The sequence below is a fragment of the Sander vitreus genome, chromosome 18 (assembly GCF_031162955.1).
Source record: "Sander vitreus isolate 19-12246 chromosome 18, sanVit1, whole genome shotgun sequence".
In the NCBI taxonomy this organism is placed as follows: domain Eukaryota; kingdom Metazoa; phylum Chordata; class Actinopteri; order Perciformes; family Percidae; genus Sander; species Sander vitreus.
In genome coordinates, this window is record NC_135872.1 from 16,598,090 (window position 1) to 16,612,037 (window position 13,948).

General features: G+C 40.6%; 1 protein-coding gene across 3 annotated transcripts in view; it reads right to left on the reverse strand.

Moving 5' to 3' along the window:
- Positions 1 to 5,456: 5,456 nt before the first annotated feature.
- The window catches only part of vegfab (vascular endothelial growth factor Ab), a 13,905-nt gene continuing 5,413 nt past the window's right edge, over positions 5,457 to 13,948 (reverse strand). Inside the window, exons 5-8 of one of the 3 annotated variants that reach the window (XM_078274786.1) lie at positions 12,025 to 12,057; positions 9,266 to 9,340; positions 7,535 to 7,678; positions 5,457 to 6,932 (exon numbers count right to left, since the gene is read on the reverse strand). In XM_078274786.1, the coding sequence (XP_078130912.1) occupies positions 6,911 to 6,932; positions 7,535 to 7,678; positions 9,266 to 9,340; positions 12,025 to 12,057 (274 nt within the window). In that variant the 3' untranslated portion in view covers positions 5,457 to 6,910. The other 2 variants (XM_078274787.1, XM_078274788.1) reach the window with 2 other exon arrangements.

Genomic DNA, 13,948 nt, shown 5'->3' on the forward strand with positions numbered 1-13,948 from the left:
TCAAACAATAACTTGCATGCACGCACATGCACAGTGATGCAGTCAGAACTCCCTTTTGGACTTTAGGATTATAAGAGTCAAGTTTCACTAGGAGAACATTCTTTTATCCAAAAACTCCTTATGTGCCAGCATCTCGAACCCTTTAATCTTTTGGGTGAATGAAAGAGTAAATCAGTGTTGTTCTTTAACTTAATCCTAAAATGGCATGCTTTGTAAAGGCGGCTTCCTTGCCTGTTTTCTGAGTGATTTATGGTTGATCAGGAGTTGGATAGTTGTGCCAAATTTTAACACTGAGCCCTTGTGGATTCTCTAACAAGGCCGGGCCTGTCCAATACAAGAACACAACACAAATCCAGCTCCTTTCTGCCTGATCTGCAGTAATTCCCCCAGCTCACATCACTTCCTCACTTGCAGATCTCACAGATATATAGGGCCTACAACAGAAGTCTTTCCCAACTGCAATGCCTTCAAATTATTTTACGAAACAGCTGATAAGTGGCATTGTAACAACTTGGATAAAATGGATTCAAACATACTCAGTCAGAGCCCTGCAGTGTTTTTGAGCAAGACACTGAATCCCTCACTATTATTCCTCTTTCTGCACTTGATCCTCTCTGAGCAGGGGCAAAGTGAAAAGAGCATTTCCATAAGGATATTGATTACATATACGTTAGAGAGTCTGTTCCAAAACATGATATAATAATAATAATAATTTTGGGAAATACGTTTACAGGGTTCTTGACAAAATTGTCCGGAACTCCCCCGTAAAACCACAACATGAGCTTTTTACATATTGTTTTTCGTATGGATTAAACAAACAAAGTTGAGAGACTTGAATATAGGGCAGAGGAGGAAAAGTTTTAACCAAAAGAGGACTTTTATGGTGTCCAAATGATCAATAATGTCTACAATTGGCAAGAACATTAATACACACACAAACACAAGCACTCTCTCAGGTATGCCTGATAAATGGTAATGCTCTGGTAATGAGTATAAGCTGGACTACACCCACGTGAGGGGTGAGTGGGTGCAGCCAGGCCGGACACATATAGATGTATGACTCAGTTTCTCTATCACTCCTTATCTTTTTATTTCATTCACACACACATGCAGATGAATGAGGAGACACTATATCAGTGCAATTCCCCTGCAGCTCTCCACTTTATTTGCTCTCAATCATGCTCTCCTCCATCCCATTTTTATCCTCTTTACTTCTCCCCACTCAGCTCAATTAGTCTCTTTTCCACCCTGTTCCACTGATCCCTCTTTAAACTGATTTCAATCTTATTCTCCTTCACTCCCTCCCTCCTTCTCCGGTTCCAGCCTCAGGACTCATGGAGGATATTTTTCAGTATCACAATCATAAACGTGTGTGAATGTAGATCGGAAGCCTTTAAGAAGTAGTACGTGTGAGTGAGCACATAACACGCCCGACTACACTGCGGACACCCATCAGGTGTTGGTTTTTACAGAGTCGTGGTTTCTCTTTGTATACACGTCAGCAGTGGGGAGTGATTTACCTGCCTCAGAGCACGTCCCCTGCCTCAGGTCTAATCACATCTGCTTGGTTCAAAGAAATGCCATTACACCAGAGCACGTTTTCCTCCCATCCCAGAATGCTATGTGGAGTAGCCAGACTCTCCTTCAGCGCGCTTTGGATGAGGGTCTGGCAAAGCAAGACTACTTAGTGACAAACCAACAGAGAATTATCGCCCAACAGTTCCCTCAGTTTTGCAGAGCGTTTTAGCATCTTTCAGCTCAGTGTTTTGGTTTTACTTTACTGTTTTGGTTCAGTCTCACCGCTCTCGTCACTGTTGTTTCCTGCCGCCGCAGGCAGCTGGATTCAGCACAAAGCTCGTAAAATCCCATTGTATGCTATAGCACCAAACAGCAGACAGACAAAGACAGTCTGATCTCACAGAAATACATGCATTACATGCATTACGCGGTGGTGGTGGTGCAACCACATAATGTGTTAAAATTATATGCCAGCTCCATGGAAACAATGCCAATGGAAAGTCACTTAGATCCCTTGTCGTGGTGGAAACATGTATTCCCTCTTTCAACACAGCCCTGTCTTAAAGTCTGCAGTAGGACGAGGTGGATGGGTGGGTCAAACAAACATGGGACTTTCACCCAGGAGACCGCTGTTTGTGTCCCGGGTGAAACCAAAAGTCAACGATGACTTTTTTAAAACTTACATAGGCCTTTGTAAGTTAAAGTTCATAACTTACTTAACTTATGTCACATAGCCTACGTAACATACTTAATTTATGTACATAACGCCATGTAGCCTATTATTTGAACCCAAACCACACTCTTTTCCTAAACCTATCCAAGTAGTTTTGTTGCCTAAACCTATATTGTTTCTGTGGTGCTGGAATGTAATTTCAACACATTATGTGCCACCACCATGTAATGGCGTGAGGTTGTGGTTATTTCACGTAGTTGGGTAGGTAGGTTGGACAAAGACTAGCTGGTGAACATAGTGGAGCATTTAGTAGCTAAAAGCCTTACATTCAATACACAAACATGGATGGACACGAACATGACTCTTGCTATTGCTCCGAATTTGCTGAGTGTGTGAATAGGTAAATGTTTGCAAACTGTGATGCCCCTTTGGTGTCATTTGAGTCTTTTTGCTGTCTACATTGTGGAGGTGTGTTCTAACTTGTGCCTCCTGTTTGCAGGTTACTAATTAGAGTAACTCAGCTCACCTGGGTCTGGTGTGCTGAGGCTTCTTATACCCGGTTTACACGTACATGGTTATTTTGAAAAACCGAGACATTTCCTTTGTTTGTGCCCTTCATTTACACGCAAACGGAGTATTTGCCTCTAAAAATGATTCTTTCTAAAAACTCTGGCCAGAGTGGAGATTTTGAAAAACTTTGTTTGCATGTTTGTATGTAAACTGAGACAAACGGAGGTTTAGGCAGCCGAGGAAGTGAGGAAGAGAAGAGAGAGGAAGTGATTCGTTGCTGTTGTTGCTATTTTCGGGATTCTGATCGGCTAACGTGGGCTTGATCTTCTCGTTGCCACCTACAGGTTTGGCATTCTCTTGATGGCATTGACGGCATATATACACGGGTACGTGTAAAAGAACACTTTTCTGAAAACTGACCGCTGTGCACAATGTTATTTTAGAAAACGGAGAGGTTGAAATATCTGTTTATGAAAATAGCCGGCCACGTGTAAACGTAGCATTAAGCTGCAGTATCCTCTGTCTCTCCTCTCTCCCTGCTGTCTCCACAGGCACACCAAGGTTTGATTAGATTGTTTGTCTTTTGCTGAGTTTACACTTTACAACACCAACACCACACACTCACTCATGCACACCGTAAACCACTGAGCACTGATTTCCACATCCCATTCTGTATATGGTCAATTTGGTCTAATTTGGTTCAATTTGATTTAATAAAGTATTATTTAAACATTTAACATGTGTTGTCTCCCTCTTTGTTATGACCACCTGGGCCAGGCCATGACAAGTGGGGGGCTAGTCAAATTAAGTTGTTAGTAGCAGGTTGTGTGTTTTAGTGTTAATGTGTGGGTCTAGCTAAAGGTTAGTTGTGGCTGTGCTCAGTTTAAGAAGCCTCAGCACACCAGACCCAGGTGAGAAAATGTTTTTAAGGTTAAATAAAATATGGATTAATGTACTTCTTAGTTTTCTATAATAACACTGTTCTAGGGGCTTGAAGAATCACAATGTTTATACATGAGAGAAATAACAACCCCTTTAAAGCTTGTGAAAGGCAAGTTAATTTAGGGACTTTTCTTTTGAACAAAGTGGGTTGATGTTGGGTTTTCTTAACTAAAATGTGTCTTAAAGCCTCAGAACTTAACTTCTTTGGTGGCATCACACTTAAACAATAAGTACCTGCCTTCTCCCCCCCCCCTTCATGCTTTTTACATGTCAACATCCTAAACAGTCCAAACGGATGTTAAATCACACAGTTTAACGGACTAGACAGACTGCTAGCTTGCTCGCTGGGTTCATGGGTTCCTGCTAAATCACAGATTAGACCGTTTTTGACATTCTTCGGGGTGTTTTACTCAGTGAAGGAGGCCCCACAATTTACAGGGATTACATGGTGTGCATTATATTTAGGTATGCATAAAGAGCATGACACAGGGAGAGCCCAGCAGAGCATTAGCGCAATGCAGGAGCTAATCCAGCAGGAATCAGCAAGCAAGTGGCATAAGAGGGAGTGAGTTTCAAAACAAACATGGCCAAAGAACCATATCCTTCAGTTAATCTACATTCATAAGGGTTAGATTTGGGCCAGGGGCCTAGAGCTCAGCTACATGCTGCAGTGTCACTGAAAAAGTCACTAATCCCATGTAGCTGAAACTGCTCTTTGTCCTCCCTGAATGGGGACCTGCAACATGATAACCTGGTAAAATGGTTCATCAACATGTTACAAGTACAAAGTTTGTTATAAAATACATGTCAACATGCCCCAAAAGTGAGAATTACAAAGCCAAGAAAACTGTGAGGTGACAGGCAGTGCAGACCAAGTGCCAAAATTGGAAACATGTTCCAGGGACCTTTTGTTCTAAGTCGTTTTTATGATTTCCTAAAAAGGTTTTTGGACTCGTGGAAAATGACCAATAGCCTAATGCTGCAGCGAAACTAGAATTTCACTCTAACGAGACAAGCTGAACTGTTTCTTGATGCAAGTAGATATCGCCTCATTCGCCTCGCACAGATTTGATCTAGCTGAACGATGACCTTCAAAATGACTCGGTGAGATTGATCTCTCAATCTGGAAGTATTTATTGTTGTCGTCCGGTACTCGTTTCAATCATTTTCTCCTCTGGTTTAACAATTGCGAGGTAAATGGTAAAATCACCCTTTTCATTGTAGTAATCTAGAAATGTGTGATTGGATGTATTTGATTGCCAAACAGTGTTTTCATAGATTTTGTTGCATTGTGTTGCAGCAAAACTTAAGCCAGGTTCAACTTTTTTTCTAGAGACCTCTGCGTCGTGAACACCTTTGCTGTGCCTGCATCTACACAGTGGTTTCATAGAACTGAATGAGGGGCTTTGCCAAACCCTAACTAACTGAACTGCTTCTGTTGTGCTATTCTACTAGTTAGTTGTTTTTTCTTGATAGATTATTTTGCTGTTGTTAATGTTTTTTTTTTACATTAATAGTGATCACAGTTCTCAAAAAACGTTTACTTCCAGCACTCCTTAATGGCTATCTACAGTTAGATTTAACAGATGAAATTACTGCACACTGCTTCAAAGTGCCATTTTATTCATAAGGCTGAATATCTTTCTGTCCGTCATGAAAAGCGTGCGGGTGTTTCTTATTTCTCTGTTGTATTTTCTTTCAGATTACATTCTGCAGGGATTCTTACGTGTGAGTGTCAACTTGTCGCACAAAAACATGGAAACCTCATGTTGCCTAATTAAACTTCTTGAAAACACAGCATTCACAACACAGCAACCTTTTCCTTATTTTATATAAAAACAATATAATTTGAAAATAAATATGCTTTACTGTTTTACATAGCCACAGAATGTGTTAATAGTGAAGGAGAGACAAAGAACTAATAATGATGGCTCTAAGGCTGATGGCAGAAAGGATGCAGATTGTTATCCAAATTTAAAACATACTACTTAAATACAACTTACTAACACCCACTCTCTCTCTCTCTCACACACACACACACACACACACACACACACACACACACACACACACACACACAGATACACGCATGTTAAAATCCTACACAGTGCCCACACCCTTAGGTAAGAGGGTTTGAAAAATCCAGAGATGTCATGAGTACACCAGTACAAATGATCCATTTAGGGAATGTTAACACATTTTCAGATTTTTTGTTGTTTTTTGTTTGTTTCGTAGAAAAGCACAGAGAGTCTCAATGCTGAGAGTAGCCATCAGTCACCTCACACATGAAGGGGGAGATAGTACTGCCACAGGTACATAACACTGCATATATAAATAGACCAAATTAAATATGGGTAGAAGACTGAATACTGAAAAATACTCTAACATTATAAATTATCTAGAATGGACTATGGCATAAAGGGATATTAAGTATGTACATGTTCAGAGAAAAAGCTATGTAATCAATAGATTCTGTATTGAGTAATACAACTAATAACAAAACCACTTTGACCATACCCTCTCCTGACAAAAGGAAACAAAAAATAATTTAAAAAGCACTCAAAAGATTTCTCAGTACATTTTGTGAGGCACAGTTTTTCAAATGGAATCAAACTACAGTATAGGATGTTTTCAGTGGTTTTCATGTAGGACATAGCAAAACATTAGATGCTCTATTGACAACCAGTATCCCTTTAAAAGTACATATGGCACTGTTGGAGTCTCTTCTCCTGCAAGCTGAGTCCACGTCAGTCCTGCATATCATGAGCAATGATAATCCATCCATCATTTTTGAAAAGAGAATGCGCTCCCATGTCCTCTTCAGCCTCACCCGGTATTTTAGCAGTTAAATATATCTTAGATTGAGAGGATTGCAATTTTATGATTGACACACAACCACAGTAGAGACTCATATCCAGTGAAGTAATTGCATACAATGAATTGACAACAAGACTACACCTGCATCGCAAGCCTGTTAGAAATGCAAAACCACATGACGGCTATTTGCTTTTTGTCTAATGATGGGTTTAGTTATTTGTTTCTGTAGCAGCATAACAATTCTGTACTCTTTTTTTTCTTTTATCATGGTCTATATACACACAGATACACAATGGGAGGAAACTTCAGTTCAGTCTTTCTTAGTGTTCTCTCTCAAGGGGAATGCTTTCCACAGAAAAGAAGCGCTAACGGTTCAAAGGTCAAAGTGCTGTGCTGTGAAATATCTCTAGAATATTCCTTCATCTTGTACATCTGGTGCTGCCACCTCTCTCATCTCCTTGGCTTGTCACATCTAAACAAGAAGGGAAGCATAAACAGTTATTAGAACAAGAAAAAAACAGGCTGTAAATAGGAGTGTCCTTTGGCCTCTTTCTCAGACATATACACACATAAACACAGAGCGCCAAAGTCACAGTGTTGCATTCATACCAGCTACTACAGTATTCCACTAGCTGAGTAATATATATCTGCAATACTTTTTTGGCCACTTGGGGGCAGTAGAAACAAACCATAAAGACAACATTGATATATTATCATCTTTTAAAGTTGTATGGCGAATGTGTTAGCAATCAGTTGACTATTTAAACACCAACAAGGAGAATTTGAGCAACATTAACATTGATTTGAGTCTGTGATGATTCACTTTGGGTTCATCACTATGCCTGTGGTGCTTTGCTGTGTCTCGTACCCGTCTCGTACACAACCCCTATCGCATAAAAACAGTCTAACTGGAGGCTCAGGAAGATGTTAATCAATCAGGTCATACACACCCACAGAGTCCTGGGAAGAGGTCTAATCAGCCAGAATAACTGAAGGCCCTTTAAATGAGGATTTCTTACTTCTGGAACAGAACAAGTTATATTCACTTTGGCTCTCTTAAACGACAGCACTTACTTGCAGGTCCTCTCGTTGAGCTCTAGCTGGCGTTCTTTACAGTATTCATCTGTGTGTTTGCAGGAGCACCGGCAGGTTGCGGGATCCTGCACGAACAAGCGCTTCCTCCTCTCTGAGCAGTGATCACAACATGGTTCACAAACACTGGACAGAGAGAGACAGAGATTGGAAGGAAAAGGGGGAGAGAAGATGATTATCACAGTGTACCATTACCACCCATAAGAAAGGTCATCCTTAGGTCAACCATTTTGTACGCTCCAGTTTGCTTTTCTAAGCCACTCCCCAACAAGTTGTACCGCATGTGACAGTTGGGTAGTATTGCATACAGGTTCCCACAGCGCATGCAGATATTCAAGCAGTAAAATGAACCTCCCTGACACCCCCCAAACCCTACCGCGTTTATTGGACCGCTCACAAATGCCTTGTATGTGATCAACATGCAGTGAGCAAAGCTCTGGACTGGTTCATGCAACACAAAACGACACAGATGGCTTTGAACTGCCCGTCAATGACCTCGTTCTCACTTATACAAATGTCAAACTCTTATTAAAGAAGACTCAAGGGTCTGCTTGGTGCGCCGTCAAGACATATTTCATTTTATTGAGTGAAAACTGCAGACTATGATTCCAACAGAGAGATATTAGATTAAGAGCAGAGGCTGAAAATTGACAGATGAAGGCTCAGATACTCCATTTATATCTCAATGTACAAATAAAAACACAGACATGTATTCTTTCACAGTATGAGCTCTGAAGAAACATGAGATCATCTTTATATTATTTTTGAATAAAATATGGGTGATTTTGTTTCAGAGACAAAAGCATGCACAGACACAAAACAGGAGTTGCTAAACAATTTGCTGGTTTACATATCCCCAGTAGCAAAAGAAAAAAAGACAAAAAAAAGTCAATAGATAGCCATCACTCATATCTTTACATTACATAAAAAGTACCAGCATTATGCACAGGACAGCACAACCTGTTTATAAAGATGAAAAGAACAAAGAGTGAAATGGAGACGGGTACGAGACACAGCAAAGCGGCACAGACTCAACACTGAACACAAGGCTGTGATTACAATCCTGGTGATCCCAGCACAGATACCACAACAGTTATGAGTCGGTCTGCAAAGCCATGCTGGTGGAGCTGTGATCTTGTTTCAGTAGAGGGTTCAAGTAACAGCTAACAGCCAATCTGTTTATTCTTGTTTATTTAAACATGTCCATTATCAATCAGAAATCTAGCTGAAATCTGACAAGATGTTAGGAGCAACTCAAGTTTCTACTGTTTTTCATGCTACACTGCTATAGCTCATCCCCACCATCGTCCCAGTCTCAACCATAGAGAGTGGTTTTCTTGCAAACTGGGGGCTAGTAAGGTTTGGGGGAGATTAGATGGGTATTTTGACGGGTGGCGATGGGTTATGGTTCATTTCTTGTGATGTGGGATTTGGTTGGCATGTCTGCTGTACTTCCCTGGTTATCGCTGTAAAGTTTTGCGAAAGCTATGTTAGCAAACAGGTTAGCAAACAGGGCAGCTTAGACACTGATACTCTGGGTATGTAAAACATGACTGACGAGACAAAGTTAGGACAATACACAGAAGCAACATGCTAATTGATGTGGCTAACGGTGCAAATTAAAAGGGGCAAATGAGCTCCTCCCAAATGAGCTTAATTATGAGAAGCGCTACACTCAGATGCAGGTAAGTGGAGAAGGCGGAGCTGACATACGCATCGTGAATTGTTTTGTCGCGGTTTTTCTTTCGTTTTCTCTTTTGGCCTTTACCCTTGCCTTTCCGGGATTTTCTGCAAGAGAAAGAGGACAACAACGCAGAGAGATGCCTGAGAGACTGAGTAAAGAAGGACTGATGTGTGTAGAAAGGCCTAAACTGATAATTGGTTAAAAAAAAACAACTGATTATTAACAATCTTTTTTTTCATTTAATTTTCATGTCATTCAAAACAGGATATTGTTTAATTAGATGATTGTGTATAGACTTAGTCTACTTTGGAATAATAACATATCATCATGTTATGAGAAAGGCGTCTGTATCGTTCACATGGGAGATATCTAAAATTACTAATGTTTTTTCAGTAAGTGATAATATGAGTTCAAAGTTTGCAGCACAAAAAAAGCAACCACTTTTTTGTTGAACTGTTGAAATGAACTAAAACATTACTTTTAAGTGTAAAACCAGCTTTATTGTCCAACCAACAAGATTTATTTTCATCAAACAGTACAGTGGCTTTGCAGACTGTGTGTGGTTAATAGTTTGAGCTTTGGCTTGGCTGGCTGTTCTGAAATTTACAAGACGGATTGAGGACAATGAACTTGGACTTCACCAAAACTGCATCTTTCAACCTATCTGGGTCAACTATTTATGGCTGATTCAACTTGTAAAGCCTGTAAAGCATACCCCTAGAGTTTCACAGGTGCAGGCTAGATTGCGTGTTCAAAAACAAGCTGGGTTTCACAAGCTTATGCTGTCTAAGATATATACAACTACACCGAAAACTTCTGGAATACCCAAATAGAAATGTTGCGACATGTCTCTGTGGACAAGCAGAAGAACTGTGTAATAGTAAAACATTATTTTTACTTCACCATGATTAGTTTCTGGACCGAGCTAGAATGGCATAATTAGGTTATGTGTATGTGCTCAACACAATTATAGGGTGAGACGTAGTCTATAGCCACGACGTTCATCTTCCAGGATTTCACTCTTTTCGGCCGGATGTCCGGTACCTTCCGCTTTCTTTGTGTTGGAATTTTAAACTCCTGTGGATTTATGAGGACTATGGTTGACTGCTCCTCAGATCTCTGCAGGGTAAATCCAGACAGCTAGCATGACTATCTGTCCAATCTGAGTTTTCTGACTTTTGAACGTACACGTTGCACCAAAACAAGTTCCTTCCCGAGCACTGAGCACTCGGTGCTTAGCGCTGCTCATGATGATTGTGATTGGTTTAAAAAAATGCCAATATACCAGAGCACGTTTTTCTCCCATCCCGGAATGCTGTGTGGACTAACCAGACCCTGTGGAGGAAGGTCTGGCAAAGCGAGACCTTAAAAAACTAAGAGTCTGGGAGGCTGTAACGTTACTTGGGTGCAGAGGTACTTTGAGCAAAATGCTAACGTCAGCATAGAAACATATTCACATTGCTAACATGTTGATGTTTAGCAGGTATAATATTTGCAATGTTTACCGTGTTAGCATGCTAACATTTGCTAATTAGCATTAAACACAAAGTGCAGCTGAGGCTGATGGGAATGTCATTAGTTTTGCAGGTATTTAGTCATGACCAAATGAATGTTAACCTAAAGTTGGAGCTATATGAAAAGTCAGGGGATCAAGCAATCCATTCAATGATGCTAGGTCAGACCGAGCTGGGACTGGATGACAAATATGACGAAGTGTAGTAAGGATGGAACAGGGTGTACTGTAGCTGCTGTAAATGTAGGAATTTCCTGTTTTTAATTGTTCAGAGGTCAGTTGAGTTTCCCTGCCGACGTTGACAGTTCACAAGTTTCCCAACCTCTGTAGGATGACTCACCCTGACAGACCTCCAGGGACCCGTCACTACTGAGAGGTCAGCGACTGATGATAAAACTAAACTTGAAAGCATAAAAGCATCAGAAACGGGAGTTGAACGACCCTAAGACTATCACTTTGTAGACGCGCTCCACCGAAGCCGTACTCGTAAACAGTTAAGACAAGGTTAAAGAGGTCTCAAAACTAGCTCTTATCTATATGACAGACGATCTGACACAAAACCAAAATATAACCAACAACCACCCCGCAACGGAAAGATAATGACTGCTCGCAGAAGGAGAATTAAAAGAGTTTAAATGACCTTCACACTGATTTCTGTTCTATGGGAAGAGAAGAGCACTTAAGCTAGGACCATAAACACAAAAGCTTAACCGGTTGTTAAAAACACTGTTATCTATATCAGAGCGATCCGTAACAGGAGTTACAGATGCTAAGTGGGATGTAAACATTAAAGAAGAGGGGAGAGGAACATAAAGATGAGATCGAAAAGGGAGGAAAAGTGTAAAGGACAGGAATAGAGAGGGCAATGGCCTCATCAAGTGTCACTCATTCACCTGAATGGACTGAGCTGGTATTCCCAGTGTTTATCACCTGAGAGCTGCATGCCTATCTCAGCATGACATGGTCTCATGTAGTAGCTTGTCTCTTGCTTGTCTTTTTTAATTTAAATATTATTGGTGTGGAGTGTTTAGTGTGGTGTTTGAGTGTGTCTGTGTGAGAGAAAATGGAGAGACAGAGGAAAAAGGAGTGAGGAAATAACAGATGGATAAATTAGGTGAGACAGAGCATACGGGATAATGTCAGCAAGGCGGGGAGCTGCAGATGACGTGAGTGAAAGTCTGTTTGCAGGGGAGGAAAAAGATCAAATCTCAAGTCCCCATTGTTTCCCCCTGAAAAAAAAACCCCCAATCCATGCAGAAAGAGTACTGTACTCACTTTTCTTTCTGTTCTTTCATTTCTTTCTTTAACCTGAAAGGTAGGGACAAAACAACATGACATTAGATCACAGCACACCATAGTTACCTGGTAAACAAATACTTATCAAGATCAACAGAGACCAGAGACTCATTATCAGCAAAGGTCATTTTTTTCTAATCACGTTACATCACCACATTTTATCAAAAACTGTGATAAAACTATCTTTCACTTTCGCACAGTAAAGGAAGCAGATTTGTTGGGAAATAAAGCAGTGCACACACTCATAAACAGGCACCCAAAGGGGCATGTTCCCTGAGAGATATACACACACATACAAACAGGACTACAATAGCAGGCTGCCAGGTTTGTTTCACTTCTCGTCCATGATGTGACGAAACTTGTGATAACAGCGTGTGGAGCAATGCAATTGCTGGCACACTCTGGAGACAAAGTGCCAAAAGTGTTAGGAAACAGTGTATCATTTAAAAAGGTCATAGACACACAGCCAAGTTTCTATTTGAAATATTGGTACAATAACTACATGAATATGCTGAATAAAACATGAAACTGTATGTGTGCATATAAATAATCTGAAGATAACTAAAATCTATTGGCCGATACATACTATATGTGGTACTGTGAATCACCAGCACTGATATCTATTAAGGTATATAGAGAGGTAAAAGAAAAACCTTTACTTTGGTAAAAGTAGCAATACCACAATATAAAAAGTAGCTTTAACAACAAAATGTACTCAAACATCAGAAGTAAAAGTACTAAATAGGCATAATGACCCTTTAAAGCATGTTAAATTGGATTATTGTTACTGATGCACTGCAAGCAACACTTGAATGTAGATGGTTACCGACACAATTGCTTCACATTTTCATGAACTCAAACCCTGTTTTTGCAACAGATTCTCACTCCCATCTTGTAAAATACGGGCAGATGGTCAGGTGCCTTTGTCGTTATTGACGCTAAAAGTCTCCTTTAGCGTCATATCTAAACACGCTTATTTAAACGAGCTTGGTCGGGAGTATTGGCGTCACTTTTGACGCAGTTAGGTTAAGGAAAAGGTCGTGGGTGGGCTTACGTTTCCATGAGACGCGGGAAGAATGGACAGTTGGGTTTAGGAAAAGAAGAACGGACGGTTGGGTTTAGGAAAAGAAGAACGGACGGTTGGGTTTAGGAAAAGAAGAACGGACGGTTGGGTTTAGGAAAAGAAGAACGGACGGTTGGGTTTAGGAAAAGAAGAACGGACGGTTGGGTTTAGGAAACGTGACACGCGGGACAGGAATCCTGGTCTCCTGGCTGAAAGTCCTGTGTACTATACCTCATACTATACCCCCATACCTCATACTACCATTGCCGCTCTTAGTGCTACGTCATCCTTAAACCCCGTGTAGCTGCTGCTCTCCCTGGTGCGTTCTACAAACACGCTGAAGGGCGCTTTTTTCATCGCTTCAGACGCTGGCAGCCACTGTCCAAACGTCCGTGTTTTACGAGTTCGGAGTCAGAACGGGTTGGTTTTTGATACTTTTATATTGTAGTGATGCAGCATGTAGTCCAGCGTTACTGCTTGTTGTTTTATTTCATTGATATCAGCCTCACTGTTAACAATGCTGCAGCTTTATGAAGTTACTACTAATTGTAGTACTAGCGTTAAATGGAAATAAGTACTTCAAAATCCCACTTGAGTTAATCACTTGTTATAAGTCAAGTTACATATTGTAACAGTTTGGCAGTGACTTGGTGATCTGTTAATAGCAATTAATGCATGCATACCATTTCCAGAACAATACAATGAAGTCAAAAAATGTAAAACAGCAACAAATAGATTGGATACGGCATAGTTACATGTAAATGGTTTTACACCAAAGTATTGTGTCATCACAGGCAGCAGTAAGTTCAGGGTGACATTACTTTATAGCCAGACAGACTG